Raw genomic sequence first — 19378 nt, 5'->3', positions numbered from 1 at the left:
AAACATATCGATTGTAAAACAAACTCACGACGTATGGGATAACAACGGGTAAACGGATCACCAGTGTAACCAAGTTGACAAGAACACAGTGGTGCGTGGTTGCGCACTTGACACTGAGCTCCCGTACCACAAACGCCTGGGCATGGATCGGCACATTTTTGATTGATACAGGCTTTATCGAAGTTACATTCAGTGCTTATGGTACATTCGGGCCTACACGCCGGTGGAGTACCAATAAATTCTGGTAGACAAGAGCACACGGCTTGACTATTCACTTCGCGACACTGACTATTTGGACCGCATGGCGATGGTTGACAAGGATTGACATACTCTTGTACTATGGCTAAAAAATTGGTGAATATTTTCAAATTGTGAATTTGAAATATTTTTGGTCATAAAAAAATTGTGCTTACGTTTCTCTTCAACGGCGCAATAACGGTATGGATCACCTACAAAACCGTATAAGCAAGAACAGGTAGGTAGATGATTTCTGGTGTAACACTCAGCATTCAAACCACATGTACCCGGGCAAGGATCGCGACATTTCTGATTGATACACGCCTTGTTGGATGGACAATCGGTGTTCAACACACATTCAGGGCGGCACCCTTCGTAAGGGTTTCCGAAATATTCCTCAAGACATTTACATGATCCTACACCATTTTGTTGTAAGCATTCGGCGAATGAACCGCATGGATTCGGATTACAAGGATCGACAACTTCAGTTGGTGCACGTACAATCAAGGTACACTGTACAAATGGATCACCGGTATAGTCGTTCTCACAGTAACACATTGCTGTGTGACTTATTACACGACAAAGTGCATTATTGCCACAAAGTCCAGGACATGGGTCCACGCAGCGATTATTTCGACAAACATTGCTTGACGAACATTCCGAGTTTGTCACACATTCGGGACGACAATTTGGTGGTTGACCGTAGAAGTTTTCAAGGCAAGAGCACGATGGCGATTCGCCCACAGGTTGGCAGCGACTATTCGGCCCACATGGTGATGGTTGACATGGGTTGATTGGTGTAATATCACGAACAGGTTCAACTACGGTTTAGGAAAAGGACAAAACTCAGAAACTGAAGATAATTTAAAACAGGTATAGAACTCACTTATAGGACGACATTGTACAAATGGATTGCCTGTGTAGCGTTCATTGCACGAGCAGAAAGGATTGTGATTGACAACCGCGCATTTCGCATACAAACCACATGTACCAGGACATGGATCTACGCAGCGTTGATTTTGACAAGCACGGTTTGGTGGGCAATCAGAATTGCTGGTACACTCTGGGCGGCATGATGGTGGGCTACCTAGATAGTCTGGCAGACAACTACACACAGCTTGTGAGTTCACTTCGCGACACTGTGAATTCGGACCACAAGGCGATGGTTGACAAGGATTACGGTAAATATCAGCTATGATTAAAATATTAAAACGATTTAGAACGGCCCTTAAATATTTTTGAAAAGTTAACATACTTTGAACCGGTACACACTGTACAAATGCATTGCCGGTCATACGTTCCGGGCAACGGCACATCGGCACATGATTAAAGACTTCACATATGGCCTCTGAGCCACATGTACCTGGACAAGGATCAACACATTTCTGTTTTATACAGGCGCGATCACGAGCACACTCGGTATTGAGTATACATTCCGGTTTGCATGCGACGTAAGGGTCACCCAGATAGTCAGCTATACACGAACATTGCCCATCACCTGAGCAGACAGCGTTGGGTCCACATGGGCTAGGATTGCAGGGATCAATAGGTTCTTGTTGTGGTGGTGCTAAAAATAAGTTGACATTAGCAACGTTGCTGTGTCCTTAAAGAGGATTCGATCTTACGAGGTGGTGGTGCTGGATGACAAGCAATGAATGCATCGCCTATATAACCGGGCTGGCATGCACAATTCGGTGTGTGGTTTATGACACTGCACAGTGTATTGACACCGCATGCACCCGGACATGGATCGCGACACCGTTCATTTATACATGCCTGACTACTGGTACAATCGGAGTTAACTGTACACTCGGGACGACAATTGGGGGGTGCGCCTATATAATTTAGTTGACACGTACAAGATGGCACATTATTTTGGTTGCGACAAGTGGCATACGGACCACATGGTGATGGCACGCAAGGATCACGATATACATCGGTGGGTTTAGGAGGTGTTGGCGCTAGGGGAAAATATTGATCACGATATATTACATTTCAAGCAATAACTTCACTTTGCTTACGTGGTAAGGGATAACAACGCACGAATGGATCACCGGTTAGGCCATTACGGCAGGAACAAATTGGACTATGATTGCGCACTTGACATAGCGCACTTTGACCGCAAACACCAGGACAAGGGTCGACGCATTTTCGATTTATACACGCCTTATCACTTGTACACTCTGAACTAGATGTACATTCGGGTCTACAAGAAGGTGGTACGCCTATAAACTCACTTAGGCATGAGCACACTGCTTGACTGTTTACTTCACGACATTGAGAATTCGGTCCACATGGACTAGGTTGGCATGGGTTTACGTACTCTTGTACTATGGCTATTTGTTATTTGTGTGGTTACATGTAAATAAATTAAAAATGAACCAATTAGAGCGTTAGTAGCTACAAAAACGAACAACTAACTACATGCACATATAAAAGCTGAAAACAATTCTCGAAAAACCGCACCACTAGAACTAAAGTGTGGAAGCACACATTAGCTCTACGATACTCTTTTTCTTAAAAAACTGTTCCCTTACAATTCACTGTGCAATTTTGTTACGAGTAAACTCAAAGTTTATGGCTTACGTTCTGCTGGTCTTGTACAATAACGATATGGATCCCCGGTATAACCCACGAAGCAATTACAAGTTGGTATATGGTTGACGACATTACATTCAGCATTCTGTGCACAAGTACCGGGGCAAGGATCCCGACATTTTTGATTCTGGCAAGCCTTGTTCGACGGACAGTCCGAATTGAGAACACATTCCGGTCGACAACCTTCGTATGGATTGCCAAAGTATTCCGGCAAACATTGACACGCGCCGGCACCATTACGTTCGAGGCAATTTGCGTTGGCACCGCAAGGCGATGGTGAGCATGGGTTCAGCACTTCAATCGGCGCGGATTCACGAATTGGCTGGCAAATTGTAAATGGATCGCCAGTAAAACCAGACAAACAGTTGCAACGCGGTGTGTGTGATACTACATGACATTCGGCACTAATGCCACATAGTCCTGGGCAGGGATCTTTGCATTTTTGATTAATGCATGCCTGTGTCGATGGGCATTCCGAATTGGAAACGCATTCCGGCTTGCAGTAAGGTGGGGAACCAATGAAATTTACAAGACACGTGCAAGATGGCGTGTTGCCGATTGCACGACATTCCGAGTTGGGACCGCATGGCGAGGGACGGCAAGGATCAGCTGGTGTGACATCCAATTGAGGTTGTTCTATGATACGTTGGCAAGCGACAAATGGATTTCCAGTGTAATGTGGAATACAGGTGCAGAAAGGATTGTGATTCACGGTACTGCACTGGGCATTCCGTCCACAAGTACCAGGGCAAGGATCGACGCATTTCTGATTAATGCACGCCAAATTGGCTGGACATTCCTGATTGGCAGTGCACTCCGGTCGACATGTTGGTGGTGCGCCAATGAAGCCTGGTATACAAGAGCAAACTGCTTGCTCATTTACTTCGCGACACTGTGAATTGGGACCACAAGGTGAGGGTTGACAAGGATTAACTTTAACGGGCGCTGAAAGTTGAAAATATTTAAGTTTGAAGAACATTTGTGTAACCGGTTGTGAAGACATTGATATTTACGTGGTAACGGAGAACACTGTATGAAAGCGTTGCCAGACATTCCGTTCGGACATGAACAAATAGGTATGTGATTGATGACGCTACACAAAGCATTTGATGCACAAGTACCGGGACAAGGATCAACACATTTATTTCGTATGCAAGCGCGATCGCGTGGACAGTCTGTATTAAGTACACATTCAGGTCGACAACCGGTATACGGATCGCCCTGGTATTCTGGTATACATGTACAAATACCATCATTACATTGAGCATTCGAACCGCAGGGTGAAGGATTGCAGGGATCATCTTTGACAACAGCTAAGATAAGTATAAGAGTAGAAATTAGGAGAGTACCATTTAAGGTAATTTCGCGCATAAATCTTACGTTTCGGTGGTGGTTCTGGTAGACAGTAGGTGAAAGGATCTCCAGTATATCCAGTAGGGCAAACACAGCTTGGAGTATGATTGATAACATTACAGATAGCGCCCAAACCACACGAGCCGGGACAAGGATCGCGACATTTTTCATTGATACACGCCTGACTGCTTGGACATTCAGCATTAATGGTGCATTCTGGACGACAATTAGGTGGAGTGCCAATATAATTAGGTAAACAAGAACATGAAGGCGATTCTCCAATGCGCCGGCACTGTGAATTCGGACCACATGGTGAAGGAACACAAGGATCGACGGGTTGGCGTTGTACGGGTGCAGGTGGTGTAGCTACAATGATAAATACGTTGGTAACATTTTTCCGCGCTACTCAAATAGGTCTAAGCTTACGTGGTATAGCGAAACAACGTGAAAAAGCATCTCCTGTAAAACCTGCACGACAGGAACAGATTGGGCTATGATTATGTACGCGACAATTGGCATTCTGTCCGCATGTGCCCGGGCAAGGGTCTGCGCATTTCTGATTGATACAGGCTTTGTCGAACGCACACTCGGTCGAGATGGTGCACTCGGGACGGCACAGTGGTGGACTGCCAATGTATTCGGGTAAACAAGAGCACACAGCTTGCTCGTTTATTTCTCGACACTGCGAGTTGGGACCACAAGGTGATGGCTGACACGGATTGACATATTCCTTGATAGCTGTTTTAGAGATATTTTGTAAAATTAACTATATTCGCACATTTGATATTTGGCTTACGTTGTTTCTCCACTTGACAAGAACGATATGGATCGCCGCTATAGCCAGGTACACAATTACAGGTTGGCACATGATTTAGTACTGAACAAATGGCATTCTGTCCACAGGTGCCCGGACAAGGATCACGACACTTCATATTTTGACAGGCCCTATCGGAAGCACAATCGGAATTCAACAAACATTCGGGTCTACAGCCTTCGTAAGGATTTCCAAAGTATTCCGGAAGGCATTGGCAGGAACCTGCGTCATTACGTTGTATGCAACGTGCATTTGCACCGCATGGACTTGGATTGCAAGGATCGATGTTATCCAATTGTGGTATCTTGCTTTCCACACATTGTACAAATGGATCTCCTTCAAAGCCGATTGGACAATAACAGCTTGGAGTGTGTGAAAGCACACGACACAAAGCGCTATTGCCACATAAACCTGGGCAAGGATCTTTGCATTTTTGATTAATACACGCTAAATTGGTGTTGCATTCTGAGCTGGTTACGCATTCTGGTCGGCAATTTGGAGGCGCACCGATATAGTCAGGTAAGCAAGTACACGAAGGCGTGTCACCAACAGCGCGGCATTCCGAGAATGGACCACATGGCGATGGAACACAAGGTTGACTCGGTGGACGTGGTTCGGGTGTATCTAAAATCGGTTGGCAACTAACAAACGGGTTACCGGAATATCTGTCTGGGCAACGGCAGAACGGAATATGATTGGCAACATGACAAAGAGCATTGTTGCCACAAACGCCAGGACACGGATCGGAACATTTTTGATTGAGACAAGCTTGATTAAGCGGACACTCCGAATTGATTGTGCATTCCGGCCTACAAAATGGTGGACTACCGACATAGGATGCGATGCAAGAGCAGACGGCTTGTTGATTTACCTCACGGCACTGACTATTTGGACCGCAAGGTGTTGGCTGGCATGGATTTTGTGGTACATCCAATTCTATAAAATTATGAACATGAAGGAATATTGAAACGACGCAAAATTTTCTAATCTTACTCGGTATGGGTGAGCATTGTACGAAAGCGTTGCCTTCCATGCCATCGGGACAGCGGCAAATTGGTATGTGATTCATAACTTCGCAGATGGCATTAGAAGCGCACGTTCCTGGACAAGGATCAACACATTTGTGTTGTACACAGGAGCGATCTCTAGCGCAATCTGTATGCAATACACATTCTGGCCTACAGCCTGTGTAAGGATCTCCATGATATTCGGGTATACATGTACACTGACCATTGTTACATTTTGCGTTAGGTCCGCATGGTGAGGGTATACATGGATCGTCTTGAGGCACAACTTCAGCTATATAAAAAATTAGGGTTTTACTAACGGCACCTTTTAATCTAAGTACTGACTTACTTTTTGGTGGTGGTAACGGATTGCAGACAGTGAACGGATTACCAGTGTAACCGATTTGGCATGTACAAATTGGTGTGTGGCTAATCACATTACACAATGCGCTAATGCCACAAGAACCCGGACATGGGTCTCGACATTTCTGATTTATACAGGCTTGATGGCTTGGACACTCCGAGTTCAGACTACATTCCGGGCGGCAAGTGGGTGGTGCACCAAGGAAATTTGGTAGGCAGGAGCATGATGGTGAGCCATGTATATCGCGGCACTCTGAGTTTGGTCCACACGGTGATGGCATGCAAGGATCTTGTGGCTGACGTTGTGGCGGTGGTATTGATACCGGTGCTGGTGAAGAAAAATTCGATGACGTGAAAACATTTTCACTGCTGAAGGGTTAAAATGCTGTGATCTTACTTATGATTCGGAAGCAACGCACGAAAGCGTCGCCGTTGAATCCATTGTTACAAGTGCAGATAGGGCTGTGGTTTCTCACGCGACACTCTGCATTCTGCCCACAGACGCCGGGGCAGGGATCTACACATTTCCGATTGATACATGCTTTATCAGTAGCACATTCTGAGCTGGATGTACATTCAGGTCGACATGCTGGTGGACTACCGACATACTCTGGCAAACAAGAACATACTCCTTGACCATTTACTTCGCGGCATTTTGAGTTTGGACCACAAGGCGACGGTTGACAGGGATTAACGTATACTTTGGGAGCTATAAATATGAATTTTATTTGTAGAGACACTGTTTCGGCAATCAACTTCAAAAAATGCTTACGTTCTTCTTGTACTACTTGACATAGGCGATAAGGATCACCATTGTAGCCGGGATAGCATTCACAGGAAGGTAAATGATTTATTACTTGACATATTGCATTTGTGCCACAAGTGCCGGGACAAGGATCGACGCATTTTTGATTTTGACAAGCTTTATTCGATGAACAATCTGAGTTCAGGACACATTCAGGACGGCAACCTTCGTATGGGTTACCGAAGTACTCTGGCAAGCATTGACAAGAACCTGCGTTGTCGCGTTCTTCGCATTTAGCATTGATACCGCATGGACTGGGACTGCATGGTCTCACTACCTCGATCGGTTCTGCTCGTACTGGGTTGCATTGTGAAAATGGATCTCCAGTAAAGCCTTCTTGACAGAGACACATGGGTGTGTGACTGAAGACACGACAATTGGCATTTAAGCCACACAATCCAGGACAGGGATCTTTGCATTTTTGATTTATACATGCTTGTGTGGATGGACATTCTGAATTTGAGGCACATTCAGGACGACAATTTGGTGGTGATCCTGTAAAATCTGGCAAACATGAACATGACGGGGAGTCACCTGAAACACGACATTCGGAATTAGGACCGCAAGGCGAGGGCACACAAGGATTGGCGGGTGTGGCATCACGTATGGGAGCAACTATTTTTTAAAAACCATCAAATTATGAAAATAATTACATTTGAGAATTTCAAGCTCAGCTTACTTATTTCCTGGCAACGCACAAATGGATTTCCTGTCAATTGAGCACGACAAGTACAGAATGGATTATGATTGACAACGTTGCATACTGCGTTGAAGCCACATGTTCCAGGACAAGGATCGCGACACTTAGAGTTCTGACATGCCTGATCCGGTGGACAATCAGAGTTTGTTGTACATTCCGGTCTACATTGCGGCGGACTACCAATAAAGTCTGGTAAACAGGAGCACACGCCCACATTTTGCAATTCGCGGCATTGGCTGTTAGGGCCACATGGTGATGGTTGACAAGGATTTCTTAGGACCGGTTCTAAAGAGCGAGTAGAACAGTTGAGAAAATGTACGGGAAAAGAGATAAATAAATCAAATTTACTTTCAATCAGGCGACACTCAAAGAAGGCGTTGCCCGACATATTGTCCGGACAGTGACACATGGGCACATGGTTATTAACAATACAAATAGCATTGGTTCCGCAAGTACCGGGACAAGGGTCGATGCATTTATTGCGCACACAAGCGCGGTCACGAGCACAATCTGAGTTAAGTACACATTCTGGACGACAGCCTACGTAGGGATCGCCCTGGTATTCAGGAATACAAGTGCATTGTCCATTGTTACATTGCGCATTGGGTCCACATGGTGATGGAACACATGGATCATCACGTACTGGTGGTTGAGTTGCTGTTGTGAAAGCATATAAGTATTTGTATAAGTCACTATGGGGTTCGCAGCAAATATATATTTCTATCAATTCTTACGTTCTGGTGGCTTAGGGTTGCAGTTGATGAATGGATTTCCAACATATCCGTCTATGCACAGACATGTCGGCGTATGGTTGATTACACGACAAACTGTATTTAGACCACAAGCACCCGGACAGGGATCGCGACATTTCTGATTGATGCACGCCTGTTGACTAGGACATTCCGAGTTGATCGTACACTCTGGACGGCAGTTGGGTGGCTGACCAATAAAAGTGGCTAAACAAGAACATGATGGCACCCCGTTTACATTGCGACATTCTGCATTAGGGCCACAGGGGGATGGAAGGCAGGGATCACGAATCTCTTCGCGTTCAATTTCAATAGGTGGCGCTAAAATAGATATACACATTCGCTCAGTGTGAATAAGTTCAGGTTGTGACATGTCGAATAGCTCACGTGGTATGGGATAACATCTGGTGAATGCATCGCCTGTAAATCCATTATTGCAAGTACAAATTGGACTATGGTTCCTAACGCGACATTGAGCATTGCTGCCACATGGATCAGCAGCGCATGGATCTACGCACTTCTGATTGACGCATGCTCTATCTGTGGCGCACTCTGATGAAATAGTGCATTCGGGACGACAAGCGGGTGGTGTGCCAATAAATTCTGGTAGACAAGAGCACACAGCCAGATCATTTGATTCGCGACATTGAGAGTTTGGTCCGCATGGCGATGGTTGACATGGATTTACGTATTCCGTACGCATGGCTATATTACCACGAAGGCAAATAAAATAGTTAGAATTGTTACACAACAAATACTTATACAGTAAACGAAAGGGTCTTACGTTCAACAGGTCGCGTGCAAATTCGATATGGGTCACCGGTGTAGCCCGTTATGCATGTACAAGAAGGCAAATGATTGACCACTTGGCAATCGGCATTCTGACCGCAAGTACCCGGACAAGGATCTTGACACTTCTGCTGTTGGCATGCCTTATTCGATGGACAATCGGAATTCATTACGCATTCGGGCCGACAACCCTCGTAGGGATTACCGAAATATTCAGGCAAACAAGTGCATGAACCAGCGCCATTACGTTCGCGACAGACTGCATTCGGGCCACACGGACTTGGACTGCAGGGTGTGCGTACCTCGACCACGTCTCGTTCGGGTGGTAGATTGCATTCCACAAATGGATCGCCAGTATAGCCGACCACACAACTACATTGTACTGCATGGCTAACCACACGGCATTCCGCATTGACGCCACAACGTCCCGGACATGGATCAACACATTTCTGATTTATACAAGCCAAGCTGCTGGCACAATCAGAGCTCGTAACACATTCTGGACGACAATTGGGTGGACGACCTATATAAGATGCAAGACATGAGCACGATGGCGCTTCGCCAATGGGGCGACACTGCGCATATGGTCCGCATGGTGATGGACGACAAGGATCTGTTGGCACAACGTCGCGTGGTGGTTCAACTATACAGAAATATAAACGGAAATTGTAACTTCTCGGAACACGATGTTTTTACGATGAATTTCTTACTTATCGGTTGACAGCGTATGAACGGATTGCCACTGAAACGAGGTGGACACGTGCAGAATGGGCTGTGGTTGACAACAGTGCACTTGGCACCGATACCGCAAGTACCGGGGCATGGATCACCACATTTTTGATTAAGGCAAGCCTGTGTAGGTGTACAATCGGAATTCGAAACACACTCGGGACGGCAAGTTGGTGGACTACCTATAAAGTTTGGCAGACATGAACAAACGGCTTGTTGGTTAACCTCACGACATTGTGAGTTAGGTCCACACGGTGAAGGATGGCACGGGTTTGTATTTACGATTGCTAGCAAAAAACAATTACAGTTAATATCGCGAAAAAAATAAACACTCGTGTTTGAGAGCTTACTTGGCGCCGGACTACAACGGATGAAAGCACTACCGACAGTACCATCGGGACATCGGCACATAGGTATGTGGTTTATAACATCACAAATGGCGTTTTCGCCACAAGTGCCGGGACATGGATTAGCGCATTTGCTGCGTAAGCATGCCTTATCACGTGGACAGTCCGTATTCAAGACACATTCGGGACGACAGCCTGTGTACGGATCACCATGATATTCTGGCAAACAAGTACAAATGCCATTGTTGCATTGAGCATTTGCGCCACATGGCGATGGATGACATGGATCGACAGCTTCATCTAAGAAAATATACAGTAGTTTGTAAAGCGAATGTTGTAAGAACTGCACTGCAAAAACATGCTTACTGATGATCGGTTCTGGTGGTAAGGGACGGCAGTTGCTGAACGGATCGCCTGTATAACCATTGGGACATGTGCAGATCGGTGTGTGATTGACAACACTACACTCTGCGGAAAATCCACAAGAGCCTGGGCAAGGATCGATACAATGTTCACGTATGCAAGCCTTATTCGAAGGACATTCAGCACTGATGGTACACTCCGGATGACAGTTTGGTGGCGCGCCAATATAACTTTGTAGACAGGAACAGGATGGTACGGCGTTGATGTTGCGACACTCACTATGCGGCCCACAGGGCGAGGGTACACAAGGATCGCGTTCGACGTGTGAAATAGCTGGAGGTGCAGCTAATGTAAAGAAAACAAAAATCAGTGGAATCATTCTTCTGGCAGAAGATTGCTTAAACGCTTACGTGGTATGGGATAACAACGTGTGAAAGCATCACCGGTAAAACCGTTGCGGCACTGACACAACGGGCTATGATTGCGCACGCGGCATTCTGCATTCGTGCCACAAGTGCCCGGACAAGGATCCTGACAACGTTGATTTATGCATGCCTTGTCATAGGGGCATTCAGTGCTAAGCACACATTCCGGACGACAATTTGGTGGTACGCCGATATAACGCTCAAGACATGAACATACCGCCTGACCATTAAGTTCGCGGCATTGTGAGTTTGGACCGCAAGGTGAAGGTTGACAAGGATTTGTAGGTGGCTCTTGACGTATCGCTATTTCAACGGTAGTTAGAATACAGCAAGGAAAACCCAAAAACAAAGGAGAAGAAAAGTAAATGAGTAAATTGTTCGTTGGGTACGTAGCGTGCATTATGTTGCTTACGTGCTGGCGGCTCCACATGACAATAACGATACGGATCGCCCGTATAACCGATGCGGCACATGCATGTCGGCACATGGTTTGCGACGCTGCATTCAGCGTTGGTGCCGCATGTGCCCGGACAGGGATCGCGACATTTTTGCTGAGTGCACGCTTGCTGTGTCGGACAATCTGAATTGCGTACACATTCGGGTCGACACGATTGATACGGATCGCCAAAGTAGTCGGGTAGACATTGACACGAGCCAATGCCGTTACGATCGCGACAAATTGCATTCGAGCCGCAAGGATTCGGCTCGCACGGTGTAACTTGTTCGTGTACGATACGTTCTGTGTTGGAGAGAAAGAGAGAGTTGAAGAGAAAAAGAGAGTCGAAAAAGTTGAATTAGCAAAGTTTGACATGTGTGCTTTGTAAGATATGTCATTAGTAAAGTCAACACACCTTTTGCGTGAGAGTTGAGCAACATTTTGTGCTATTGCCGATTTTTACTTTCTTTTTTCCATTTCCACATCCAAAATTTTGTGTTTTTGTTTTTATTAGTTTTATTAACTTTTGCTTGCGTTCAACGACAGCGGTGAGATTAGAGCACGTTAGATAAATTTGCATAATTGCCAGCACACACATACAATACTACAACAATAACAACAAATTGCATGTGTTGGGCGTTAATACTGTTACACTGTTACGATTACATTTGCGGTGATTACGTTTAATGGTTAACTTAGTTGCTAAGGTTACAACAATGTACGACTGTTAGAGAACGTTTGGCGGTGCGCTTGCACATGCATGCATACAGTTGCATGTGCGTTTAACGGTTAAACTTAACGAAATAACAGTTATGCGTGTATGTGTGGGTGCAACACTGCGGCTGCGTGCAGTTTTAAAATTTGTTTCTTTTGTTTTTGTTAAAATATTTTCTTTTGGTTAAATTATTACTATTATTTGTGTTTGGTTTTTGTTAAAAATGCGTACGTGTGTAAGTGCGTATGATTGTGCGCGTGTACTTTAGCGGCGTGTAATGAAAATTTCAAGTCGAAATTCTCTTGTTTACTTCATAAATATGTTTATAAATATATTTTAATTAATTTTTTTCTCTTTTGCAATAAAAACGCATTTAGGTTTAGTTTCCAATTTCGGATATATTTTTATTAAAAAAATCGCTTGTTTAAATAATTTTGTTTGCATATTAGATAAAGCTTTACATACTTATACTAGCTTATACAGTTAGATTTGTTATAAAAGTTTGTTAGAAATGCAGTTATCCAGCGTTGAGTAAAAGCGACGCTGAGCAGACAACAACAAATTTTAGGGCCGTTGAGTGTTTGCAACAATAAAAAAATATTATCGCTGTAGGTTAGCTTGAGTTAGGGTGGCAGGCAAAACAAAAAAAAAACACAACAACAATGTTGCACAAATAATGCAGAATTCGACGGCGTTGACAGACTTAGTATTGCGTGGGTATTCTATTTCATATATTGCAAGTGTATCAAGTGTGTGTGGATATTAGGGTCAGCCAAGTGTGTATAGCTTACGTTTTAGTTTTGGGTTATAATAAGCACTTTGTATTTCTTAGTTCGCAGCAAAATTTGGTGTTTCAACTTGTTTGGTTGTTTTTTATTTGATCAGTTTTGGGGTTTTGCAATTCAGGGGCGACTACTTAGCAGTTATGTTTTTCTTGTTTGTTTTTATTGATATTAAAATATGTTTTTAAAAAGCATTTCATTAATTGGTTTTCGCTTGGCAACATTCTTCCAGCAATAAAAACAATATATAATTGCAACAACAAAGCATATAAATAATTCAAATGGGCTTAAAAACTAAATAAGGCAGAGTTAGGGCATATAATGGTAAGCAAGTGGCAAATTATATGAGGCAAGGCGTGATTTTGGTTTTTTTTTCGTTTTTTTTTTAGGCGAGTAAGGCGTTTAGCAAGTTGGTAACGTGGATAAATAAGCAATAATATTAAAGGCATTTTTTATTCATTTATAATAGCATTTTATTAATAATTGTATAATAAAAATTTTAATAATTATAAAAACAATGTCTTTTACAGCTGTCACACACTTTCAAAGGCGAAACAAATTCGGACAGTTCGTACGAGATTTGCGCCTGTTGAAATCTGCATTTTGCCGCTGCGGTGCTGGCGAGTGTGGTGAGTACATAGTAACATGTGACACATAAACATATATTTGAATGTATTTATATTTTGTTTGCATTGCAATGCAACGTGTTTGACAGTGTAAAAAACATGATTTTTATTTGTTGGTGTAAAAAAGTGGTACAAATCAGAACAGTTGTTGTGCGCGCGCGTTTATTGAACATTAAACATTTGCGGTGCTCAAATAACAAATGAAAACATTAAGTAACTACATTAAAAACGTATAAATTGCTGTGCGTAACATAAATACATATAAACAGACACAAAAGTGTGCGAGACGAATTTTTGTAATAATTAAAAAAGAAAAAGTTTTATTAATTAATTTAGAAAGTTATATATATTTTTCCTACACATTTTTTTTCCATTAGTTTTTTACGGAGATACCCGTTAGCAGCATTTTTAACTTTTAACCGAAACTAAATATGGGGAGACTAACCGAATTTGGCTTAGGTGGCAACACTTAATCAAATCCTATCAGTTTAACGCCACGGTCTTCTTTATTGTCCAACAAAACAAATACCTAAGCGGTTTGTGAATATCGCCCATATCATTAATTATACCATAACCTCAAACTCAATCTAAAACAAGCTGGCTCGTCCATATGAGACAAAAATGCTATTTCTAGTTGAGTAATGATGTTATTATTGTAATAATGGATGGAAGGCTCGAAATAGACCTTGTCTGGGTATAAATCCAGGTCCACTGTCTTGACAACGGTGTACTAGGAAAAGATGGGCCTAGAGTCGCTTGGCTACTAATTTTGATATTATATCAAGACTGTTTATATATTAAGCCTATTTCCCTAGGTATTTAGTATCTCATATTATTTCTATGCCGAACCTACTGCTGAGAAGATTCGATTAAAAGTATGTTCTTGCTGTGGTCAAAATCCCTCAACTTAACATATCCATGATTATTGCAAACAAAATTTTCTACAATATGAGGATATATCGAAATCCTAGACTTTTGAAAACTTATAGAGGTTGAACGACTCTTTCGGAGACCAGCTAAAGCCGAGTAGTAACTCAGATATAGAAGTGTATAATAAGCCCTAAATCAGAGTCCTATGAGTCTGTATGCGGTGCTTAATATTATGAGAGAAACTCATCGTTAAAAACTTTTACTGTGGCCTTTTTGTTTAATTGCGACAAGGCTTACAATTTCGGTAATCTAAATTTGCCTTATTTCATCGGGCCAAGGACTGTCTGTTTGGCCATCTAAATCCTGCTTGGATAAGTGAGTATCAAATTAATATTGTAGCAATTAATTGTGTGATATAAAGCAGCTCTAGTAAGCGAACTTTTCGGATGTTGCGAATTAGACGATTCGTAAACGTTTTTAAACCATATCTCGTCTCTCTGACTTGATGAAAGATTTCCTGACGGAAAATTTCCTGAAGTAAAAGTATTGCTAAAACTAAAAGCATCTCCCTTTTATAATGTTCATATATAGCGCACCATGCTAAAGTTAAGAAATTTCCTTTGTTCTTGACGAAATCGCCAAAATTGAAGAAAGTAGCATGGTTTCTCATAAAATAAGTGATACATTTAGCGAACTGCAATTTGAGAATAGGCCTGTACTGCTCTTAGGACTGAGAGAACACATTGAGAGAATGCTTTACTCTTTTTTAAAATAGTATATCAACTCTTGTTGATACCCTTGTCGTTTTTCCAAACTGCAAACGATTAACTTCCCCAATATTTTAGAAACTAATTTAATTTTTTTTATAATTATTATGACTATTTCAAAACAGAAAAAAAAATAAAACTCTTTGGTGGAAGTGAGATCAGCGTTATAATTTTAAATAAATTTTCTCCGTGTAATTGCTAACGGTGCAAGTACACACATATACGTACATACATATAAAAAAGTTCTGTTCTAATTCGTGTAAGTAATATGGATGGGTAATTCTGAGTGAGGGACTTTCGAAAACCCAAAAATCATTTTTGAATCGGAATTAAAAATTTATAAAACTTTATTTATTAATAAAATCGCTATTTTGAAAAATGTTTACGAACTTTTTTTGCTAATTTGAAATTATTTAAAATGAATTCTCTTTTTTATTAAGCGAAAGTCCCAGAAACAGAATTCTCCATTCAGGTAGCAACCGTTATTTTGCGCGTGGATATAGTAGTAAAACAGTTTTTTTTTAATAAAAGCGCCCATTTCTGCAAATTAGATGGCATAATTGTTTGGCTTGTGCTTTAAAAATATAGCAATAACAATGTTAATAAAATTGAACGGTTGCGCCTGTCGTACTGACATATAAATGAATGAAACAAAAGTGGTCCTACCTTGTACAGGCTGGCAGCCGGTGAACGGATCACCAGTATATCCCACTTCACAAGTGCAAATGGGCATATGATTGGCCACATTGCAACGCGCGTTGAAGCCGCACGAACCCACGCATGGGTCTTCACATTTGTGGCGTATACATGCCTTCGAAGGCGAACATTCCGGATTGATGGTACATTCCGGCCGACAATTAGGTGGTTTTCCCAAAAAGCTGACCGCACATGAGCAGGCGGGACTATCGCCAACAATTTTACATTCCGAGTTCGGGCCACATGGTGATGGTACACAAGGATTGATAGGTGGCGCAACGACACGTTCCTCTTCGTAACAACGTGTAAACGGATCGCCTGTATAGCCAGAATTGCAAGTGCAAATCGGATTGTGATTGATTACTTGACATCTAGCGAATTGACCGCATGCGCCTGGACACGGGTCGACACATTTCTTTTGTATGCATGCAGTTTGCAGTGAACACTCGGAGCTGACTATACATTCTGGCTTGCAGGTGGGTGGTGAGCCCAACATACCTGGCTGACAGGCGCAGACAGCGCCTTGTGCGGTTGTTTGACAAATACTATTCGGACCGCAAGGATTTGGTTGACATGGATCTTGAGGTGTTGGTTCACGTATCTCGGGATGACAGTTGATGAACGGATCGCCGGTGTAATCCTTTGGACAACTGCATATTGGTATATGATTGCTAACGTCACATTGAGCATTCTGACCACAAGTACCCGGGCAAGGATCTACACATTTCTTATTGAGACAAGCACGATTAGGCGAACAGTCGGTGCTGAGCGTACATTCGGGGCGACATCCGACGTACGGGTCACCTTGATAGTCACGTATGCAAGTGCAGATGCCATTGTCACATTCAGCGTTGGCGCCACACGGTTGCAAATCACAGGGATCGGTTGAAACGGTGGGCGGTGTCTTGACTTCGATGATTTCTACGCATTGTGAGAATGGATCACCGGTGTAGCTAGTGCGGCAAGTGCAAATGGCTAAATGATTTTGTATACGGCATTCGGAATTGATGCCACACGTGCCTTCGCATGGATTACGGCATTTCTCTGCTATGCAAGACTTGTCTGATGGGCAATCTGTATTGACGACACATTCGGGTCGGCAATTTGGTGGCACACCAATGTAATTTGATAGGCATGAACAGGATGGTTGATCGCCAATGGCTCGACATTCGGCGTATAAACCACACGGTGATGGGAAGCATGGATTCTTTGGTTTCTTAGGCTCGTCTTTTGGTGCGGGTAGTGGTGCTGGATAACAACGCGAGAATGGATCGCCAGTCATATCTAGCGGACAACTGCAAATCGGGTTGTGATTAATCACTTCACATTTTGCATCCACGCCGCATGTGCCAGCACAAGGGTTAGCGCATCTAAAGTTATGACATGCCTTATTTTGTGGACATTCTGTGTTGACTGTGCACTCTGGTTTACAATTTGGTGGTGCACCAATAAATGTATCCAAACAAGAGCAAACAGCGAGGCTGTTCGATACGCGACATTTGCTGTTAGGTCCGCAAGGTGATGGTTGACATGGATTGCCTTGTGGTGGTGGCTGTATTGGCGTAACTTGGCGTTGACAATTGGAGAACGGATCGCCAGTGTAACCCTCATTACAAACACAGTTCGGCACATGATTAACAGCATAGCATTGAGCATTCGAGCCGCATATGCCAGGACAAGGATCCTTACATTTGTTGCGTATGCAAGCCTTATCTGTTGGGCAGTCGGAGCTGAGAACACATTCGGGTCGACAACCATCGTAAGGATTGCCTTGATAATCATCAATACATTTGCACGAGGCTGCTCCGTTTCGTTCAATACATTCGGCATTAGGACCACATGGCGAGGGTTCGCACGGTTTGACTGGTTCTTCAATAGCTGGAATGCATTGTACGAAAGCATTACCCGCAAAGCCGGTGGGACATGAGCAGGACACAGTATGACTAATAACGCGACATTCAGCATTGGTACCGCAAGAACCTGGACATGGATCACGGCATTTATTGTTGATACATGCTTGGCTGGATGGACAGTCTGGGTTGATAATGCACTCCGGTCGACAATTTGGTGGTGAGCCGAAGAACTCTGGCAAGCACTGGCATGAAGGTCCGCTAACGCTAGCCTTGCAAATGGAATTAGGGCCGCATGGAGATGGTACGCAAGGATCGCGTGGTGTGCCTGGATCACGTTCCCTCGGTGGTTCAGGTGGTGGTAAATCTAGACAACGTTTGAATGGATCACCAGTTTTGCCCGGCGGGCAACCACAAATAGGACTATGATTGATGACTTCACAACGTGCGTCAATACCGCAAGAGCCTGCGCATGGGTCAGTACACTTTTTGTTAACACAAGCTTGTAGTGCCGAACACTCACTAGACACTACACATTCAGGACGACATTGTGGTGGGCTGCCGATATATCCTTCTAAGCAAGAGCACACAGCATGACCGTTGATATCACGACACTGACTGTTGGCGCCGCATGGTGATGGTGAGCAAACTTGTTCTGGCCGTTGAATTATAACTTTAGGTTTGCAGCTGCTAAACGGATCACCCTCATAATCAGAAATACATGAACAAATTGGTATGTGGTTGAGCACTTCACAAACAGCATTAATACCACATGTGCCAGGACATGGGTCCACACATTTGTTACGCATGCAGGCCTTATCGCGTGCACAATCAGCTGAAAGTGTACATTCCGGACGACAGCCATCATAGGGATTGCCTTGATAATTGTCTTGACAGCGGCATTCGCCATTGAAGCAATCTGCATTCGATCCGCACGGATTTGGATCGCAAGGATCGTTTGGTGTTTTTGGTGTTTCCGTAACCGGTGGTATGGGACTACAACGTATAAATGGATCGCCGGTGTAACCGTCAATACAATTGCAAATTGGTACATGATTAAGGACATGACATTTGGCTTCGAATCCACATGAGCCTGGGCATGGATCTCGGCACTTCTGATTGATGCAAGCTTCAGTTGGACCGCATTCAGAGTTGAGTACACATTCGGGACGACAGTTCGGTGGTGCGCCGATGAAATCTTGTAGACAAGAGCAAGCTGGACTACCACCCACAATTTGGCATTTTGAGTTCGGACCGCAAGGCGATGGTACACAGGATGGTGGACGTTCTGTTGGTTCAATATCGTGAATGATTGCTGCAAAAGAGGAAAAGAGGGAGGTTAAATAAAATATAAATC

At 43.5% G+C, this 19378-nt stretch overlaps 1 protein-coding gene and 1 long non-coding RNA gene across 22 annotated transcripts in view; one reads left to right on the top strand and one right to left on the bottom strand.

Moving 5' to 3' along the window:
• The window catches only part of dpy (fibrillin-like protein dumpy), a 235231-nt gene that overhangs the window by 23809 nt on the left and 192044 nt on the right, over positions 1-19378 (bottom strand). For 15 of the 21 annotated variants that reach the window (XM_070107428.1, XM_070107427.1, XM_070107431.1 and 12 more), the window contains 25 exons: positions 16142-19336; positions 11692-12018; positions 11265-11582; positions 10858-11199; positions 10495-10791; positions 10126-10431; positions 9411-10058; positions 9014-9331; positions 8612-8947; positions 8226-8534; positions 7857-8162; positions 6770-7792; positions 6359-6700; positions 5996-6301; positions 4985-5938; positions 4615-4926; positions 4216-4554; positions 3849-4148; positions 2824-3780; positions 2259-2573; positions 1863-2198; positions 1493-1804; positions 1124-1429; positions 414-1058; positions 29-343 (listed from right to left, as the gene is read on the bottom strand). In XM_070107428.1, the coding sequence (XP_069963529.1) occupies positions 29-343; positions 414-1058; positions 1124-1429; positions 1493-1804; positions 1863-2198; positions 2259-2573; positions 2824-3780; positions 3849-4148; positions 4216-4554; positions 4615-4926; positions 4985-5938; positions 5996-6301; positions 6359-6700; positions 6770-7792; positions 7857-8162; positions 8226-8534; positions 8612-8947; positions 9014-9331; positions 9411-10058; positions 10126-10431; positions 10495-10791; positions 10858-11199; positions 11265-11582; positions 11692-12018; positions 16142-19336 (13464 nt within the window). Of the gene's footprint in view, positions 1-28; positions 344-413; positions 1059-1123; positions 1430-1492; positions 1805-1862; positions 2199-2258; positions 2574-2823; positions 3781-3848; positions 4149-4215; positions 4555-4614; positions 4927-4984; positions 5939-5995; positions 6701-6769; positions 7793-7856; positions 8163-8225; positions 8535-8611; positions 8948-9013; positions 9332-9410; positions 10059-10125; positions 10432-10494; positions 10792-10857; positions 11200-11264; positions 11583-11691; positions 12019-16141; positions 19337-19378 lie in introns of all 21 variants that reach the window. The other 6 variants (XM_070107446.1, XM_070107429.1, XM_070107440.1 and 3 more) reach the window with 4 other exon arrangements.
• LOC118682257 (uncharacterized) overlaps positions 1-19378 on the top strand; it is a 131288-nt gene that overhangs the window by 52072 nt on the left and 59838 nt on the right. Inside the window, exon 3 of the long non-coding RNA XR_011395657.1 lies at positions 13743-13841. This is a non-coding gene — a long non-coding RNA (uncharacterized lncRNA). The remainder of the gene's footprint in view (positions 1-13742; positions 13842-19378) is intronic.

The sequence above is a fragment of the Bactrocera oleae genome, chromosome 3, assembly GCF_042242935.1.
Source record: "Bactrocera oleae isolate idBacOlea1 chromosome 3, idBacOlea1, whole genome shotgun sequence".
In the NCBI taxonomy this organism is placed as follows: Eukaryota; Metazoa; Arthropoda; class Insecta; order Diptera; family Tephritidae; genus Bactrocera; species Bactrocera oleae.
The sequence above is the reverse complement of the archived record's forward strand: the minus strand, read 5'-3'. Positions and strand labels throughout refer to the sequence as shown.